The 5,450-nt window shown below is 62.4% G+C and overlaps 1 protein-coding gene across 1 annotated transcript in view; it reads right to left on the bottom strand.

Moving 5' to 3' along the window:
* PALM (paralemmin) overlaps positions 1 to 5,450 on the bottom strand; it is a gene marked incomplete at its 5' end in the record, with an annotated part of 14,136 nt that overhangs the window by 7,343 nt on the left and 1,343 nt on the right. Inside the window, 5 exons of the mRNA XM_031063259.1 lie at positions 4 to 400; positions 2,406 to 2,537; positions 3,998 to 4,060; positions 4,264 to 4,285; positions 4,424 to 4,544. Coding sequence (XP_030919119.1) covers positions 4 to 400; positions 2,406 to 2,537; positions 3,998 to 4,060; positions 4,264 to 4,285; positions 4,424 to 4,544 — 735 coding nt within the window. The remainder of the gene's footprint in view (positions 1 to 3; positions 401 to 2,405; positions 2,538 to 3,997; positions 4,061 to 4,263; positions 4,286 to 4,423; positions 4,545 to 5,450) is intronic.

Raw genomic sequence — 5,450 nt, 5'->3', positions numbered from 1 at the left:
GGCTCCAGGGCGGTGCCGTTGGGCGGCGTGTGGTCCTTGAGAGCCGGCTCCGCCTTGCCCTCGGCATCCTCGATCACCACCAGCTCCGCCTTGATGGTGCCCTCCAGCCCCAGCACCTTCTTGGTCTCGTTCTCATCCTCCACGTTCTGGTAGCCCATGAAGATCATGGTGACGGGCTGCTGCTGCTCCTGGCCGCCCTCTGTCCCCTCGGCCGGTGCCACCTTGGCCTGCAGCCCCGTGATCTCCCGTCTGGGTGTCGCCTTCTGGCTGCCCGGGCCGCCCTTGGCCTCGCTCAGGGTGGCTTCGTCCGCCTTGTGCAGGAGCTCCTCGACCTCGGAGGAGCTCAGGGGGTGAGCCCCGTTCTGCAGGGCGCCGTCCTCGGCGCCCACCGCGTGCACCACTGCGGGGACAAGAGAGCCGGGTCACAGGGGCTCGGGATGGGCGCATGAGATGAGCTGGTGATGCTGCTGCTGTCAGCCCCGGCTCCTGTGTGACCCCTCACCCTCCCCAAAGGTGCTGCCACTGAGGCTGGGACACCCAGAGCCTCCCAGTCCTCCCCGGTGTGGTCACACAGTGACCCCGTCCTCTCCCCAAAGGTGCTGCCACTGAGGCTGGGATCCTCACAGCATCCCAACCCTCCCCTGTGTGTGGTCACAGAGTGACTTCCCCATCTCCAGAGGTCCTGCTGGGACTCCACAGCATCCCAACCCTCCCCTCTGTGGTCACACAGTGACCCTGTCCTCTCCCCAGAGGTGCTGCCACTGAGGAGGGAGGGTGAGAGGGGCTCAGGATGGGGGCACCAAGTGACCTGGCAAAGCTCCTGCTGTCAGCCCCGGCTCCTGTGTGACCCTTTCACCTCTCCAAAGGTGCTGCCACTGAAGCTGGGACTCCCAGAGCCTCCCAATCCTCCCCTGTGTGTGGTCACAGAGTGACCTCCCCATCTCCAGAGGTCCTGCTGGGACTCCCACAGCATCCCAACCCTCCTCTCTCTACGGTCACAGAGTGACCCTGTCCCATCTCCAAAGGTGCTGCCACTGAGGCTGGGATTCCACAGCATCCCAACCCTCCCCTCTGTGGTCACAGAGTGACCTCCCCATCTCCAGAGGTGCTGCTGGGCCCCCCCAGCATCCCAACCCTCCCCTCTGTGGTCCTGCCACTGAGGCTGGGATTCCACAGCATCCCAACCCTCCCCTGTGTGGTCACACAGTGACCCTTTCCCCTCTCCAAAGGTGCTGCCACTGAGGCTGGGAGTCCCACAGCATCCCAGAGCTGTTGCCAGAGCCTCTCTCATCACCTGGCAGCAGCCAGGGAGATGAAAACAAAAGCCCAGTGGAAGGAGCTGTCCCCAGAGCCTCAGGCTCAGCCAGCCCTGCAGGAACCACGGCTGTTTGCCAGGCCAAGCTGCCATGGCAGGACGGTGTCTGCTGGCAGCCAGCTGGGCCAGGGCTGCTGTGACACTCTGCCAGGTCACCACTGCCACCTCTGAGCCCCCAGAGATGCTGGGCAGCTGCTGCCCCGCTGTGTCCCCACCACATGGGGCTCTCCCAGCCCACTGCTCATGGCACTGGGGGCAGAGATGTCACGGCCAGAGCAGCCAAGGGCTCCTTGTGTTCTCCACTTGACCTGGGCCATGATGAGATGGTCAGTGGGCAGGCACTGAGTGAGGGACAGTGGCCAGCCTGGCATGGCCATGGCCACACGGAGGGGCTGAATGGGAGAGCTGTGTTCTCCTTGAGGAGGGGTTTGGTCCACTCAGCCAGCACAATCCCCAGTAGGATGCTCCATTTCCACAGATGGTCTTTGCCACCACGATGGTCCCTTGGGTCTGGCTGGTCCTTGACACCAAAATGGTCATTTGGGTTTGGTTTGTCCTTGTCACCAAAATGGTCATTTGGGTTTGGTTTGTCCTTGTCACCAAAATGGTCATTTGGGTCTGGCTGGTCCTTGTCACCACGATGGTCATTTGGGTCTGGCTGGTCCTTGTCACCACGATGGTCATTTGGGTCTGGCTGGTCCTTGACACCACGATGTCATTTTGAGCAGGTTCCCAGATGTTCCCAAAACCAGAAGCTGCAGATGGGGACCAGCCCCTGGTGCTGCACTTCTACCAACCCCATCAGCCACTCTCCCTGCTGCCAGCCTGTGGGACAGGCCAGCATGGTGCCAGTGCACGTTCCCTGCCCATGGGACATTCTTGGGCAGCACAGAGCCTCTTCTCTGCTCTCCAGCACTGCAGGGTCACGCTGTGCAAACCGCCTGGACCATCCACACCGTGCTGCCATGACAATCCTGTGATCCACTGGGCTGCAGTTGGTGTCAGGAGCATCCCCTGCCCTTCCTGACCCTGCTGGGACGTTTGGGTGGCAGCTCCCTGTCCCCTGCCCCCGGTGCGAGCTGGCCCGTACCTTTCAGCTCGTCCTCGTACACCTTGACGCCCTGCAGGCAGTGGTTCTGGGGCAGCATGGTGGTGCTGGACAGGACCTTGGTCTCCCCAGTCACTCTGTCCTTCTCCACGGTGATCTCCACCGAGTACATGGCTGGGACACAGAGGGGACAGCGCGGGTTACGGTGCCCTGGCCCTGCCCGTGCCCTGCTCTGAGCGTGGCGGCGGGACGGAGCGCGGCGGGAGCGCTGTGGGGCTCAGCAGGGTGAGGAGGAGTTCAGCAGTGCCCAGCAGGGCTCAGCAGGGATCAGTGGTGCCCAGGAGCGCTCAGAAGTGCCCAGTGATGCTCAGCGAGGCTCAGCGGTGCCCAGCAGGGCTCAGGAGCACTCAGAGGTGCCCAGTGATGCTCAGCAGGGCTCAGTGGTGCCCAGCAGTGTCCAGAAAGAGTCAGCAGTGCCCAGCAGGGCTCAGGAGCACTCAGAGGTGCCCAGTGATGCTCAGCAGGGCTCAGTGGTGCCCAGCAGTGTCCAGAAAGAGTCAGCAGTGCCCAGCAGGGCTCAGGAGCACTCAGAGGTGCCCAGTGATGCTCAGCAGGGCTCAGTGGTGCCCAGCAGTGTCCAGAAAGAGTCAGCAGTGCCCAGCAGGGCTCAGGAGCACTCAGTGGTGCCCAGCGGTGCCCAGCAGGGCTCAGTGGTGCCCAGCAGGGCCCAGCAAGGGTCAGTGGTGCTCAGCAGGGCTCAGCAATGCTCAGCAAGGCTCAGTGATGCTCAGCAGGGCTCAGGAGCACTCAGTGGTGCCCAGCAGGGCTCTGAGGTGTTCAGCAGTGCCCAGCAGGGCTCAGTGGTGCCCAGCGGTGCCCAGCAGGGCTCAGAGGTGCCCAGCGGTGCCCAGCAGGGCTCAGCAGTGTTAGCAAGGCAGCAGCAAGGAGCAGTCAATGGCAGAGGCAGGTGTGGCACATCCCTGGCACATCCCTCCTCTGGGACCCGTGTCCATCCAGGTGCCGCTGGCATCCCCTTACCTCCCTGGCCGCTGTGCTTCTGGGGCTGAGCCGTGTCCGTCTGTCCTGGCAGTGGGCAGTGCTGCCCGTGGGGCCTGGCTGGGAGCCAGGCTCATGCTCAGGGAGCTGCAAGCCCCATGAGGGTGCTGGTGCTGGCACAGCCCCTCTGCCCCCATGGGATGGGTGACTCCTGGCATCTCTCCTTCCACTCCTGGCCAGCCCCTGCCAGCAGTGGGGTGCCCTCAGCCCCATCCAAGGCCCCAGGGTGGGCTCTGGCCCATGCTGGTGCCAGTCTGAGCTCTGTCCCAAACCCCCCCAGCCCAGGCAGCCTGGCCCCTGTGCCCCACAGCCCCCTGTGCCCCACAGCCCCCTGTGCCTGGCACTCTGCTGCCTCACCCTGCACAGAGAAGCTGCAAACAGAGCAGGGAGGATGGAACTGCAGCAGAGACATGGAGCAGGGCTGAGGTGGAAGGGCCCTGAGCCACAAACCAGCCGCGGGGTGAAAGCAGAACCAGTGAGGGATGTTCAGTGCCCTGCGCTTGGAAAGGCATTGAGCAAGCTGAGGGTGGCACAGAGGGCAGGGGAAGCAGCCTGGAAGGAGCTCGGCGGGCACCTACCCGCCTTCATCATCTCACTGCCTTCCACTGCCTTCATGGGGCTGCTGGAGAGCCTCTTGTCAGCTGGAGATGGAGAGGAGACACTGCCTGAGACCTGCTGTGCCCCAGCGTGTCCCCCCATGGCTGGCACCCGGGAGGGCTCCCCCGCCCAGGGCACACGGGGACAGGGCTCTGGTCTGGCTCTGCCCACCCATTCTGGCCTCGGGGCAGCAGGAGGGCACGGCTGGTGCTCAAACACGGCCGAGAGGGGGTCAGGATTCACCTACCCTTAACTGTGCCCAGGGGACTCTGCAAAAAACAGAAGGGAGAGGTTAAAGGAGCTTCCAGGAGCTGGCACAGAGCCTCTGCGTGCACACCACCACCCACACACCCCCCATGCCCACCAGGGATGGGCATCCAGACCCCGTGGCCAGCAGCCCTGCCCACCTTCTGCGTGTTGGGGACAGCCTCTGCCTTCTTCTCCTCCTTGGCTGCTGCCTCTGCCAGGTTCTCCTTGGTTGAAGCCACTGAGCTGCTGTTCTCCAGCATCTCCAGCTCCTTCTCCAGCCTGCAGGGAGAGCCAGGGCTGAGGGGAGTGTGGCACAGGGGACTGTGGTGCAGGCACACGGGGCAGGGGAGAGGGGACACCCAGATTGTCCCCTGGGCTCACAAGGGACACATAGAGTCTGGCATGGCTGTCTCTTTGCAGAGCAAAAGTGTGGGAGCCCAGGACATCCCTCTGGCTGTCCAGGACCCCTGCCAGAGGGCTCAGAGACCCTGGCACAGAGCCCAAAACACCTGTGGGTTTGATTATTACCAACCTTGTATGAAGATCAGCAAGCCACAACAGTTTAGGTAGAATATTAGTGAAGTTATCACGGGGTGAAAAAGTAGATTTTTGGGGTTTTTGGTATGGGGGTTCAGGAGGCAAGATGGTGGCTAGCATAGGTGATGGGTAGTGGGAAGTATTTGTAAACATTGTACATGTAGTTTTTGGTAAAAAGCCATAACCCTGCCCGGGGGGCAGGCAGAGTGCCTGGACTGTCTTGCTGAGCGGATCTCGGCAGGGCAGGAGAAAGAATTTTTTAGATAAGATACAATGAACAACCTTGAGACCGAGAAATGAAGAGCCCTGACTCCTTCTTCGAGCACCAGGCTGGGAAAAGAGACTTTCCAACCTTTCTCGGGGTCACTCTGAGCAGCGAGAGATCCTGACACAAAAACCAATGGGGTCAGCACCAAATGGGTGGCAGAGACCCCACCATGGGCACTGGGAGGGGGACTGACCCCTGCACAGTGACCCCTGCACACTTGGTGTTGCTCCACCATCCTTCTGCTCCTGCACATGTTCCTCCAAAGCTGGCTGGGCTTTCACGAGGACAACCTCAGTTCTCAGCCCCTGTGGGATGCAGCAGAGGTCGGGGGGGTCCCCATGGATGGGCTGCAGCCCCCGGCAGAGCTCCCCGGGCTCCTC

Source organism: Geospiza fortis, unplaced genomic scaffold, assembly GCF_000277835.1.
Source record: "Geospiza fortis unplaced genomic scaffold, GeoFor_1.0 scaffold241, whole genome shotgun sequence".
In the NCBI taxonomy this organism is placed as follows: Eukaryota; Metazoa; Chordata; class Aves; order Passeriformes; family Thraupidae; genus Geospiza; species Geospiza fortis.
The sequence above is the reverse complement of the archived record's forward strand: the minus strand, read 5'-3'. Positions and strand labels throughout refer to the sequence as shown.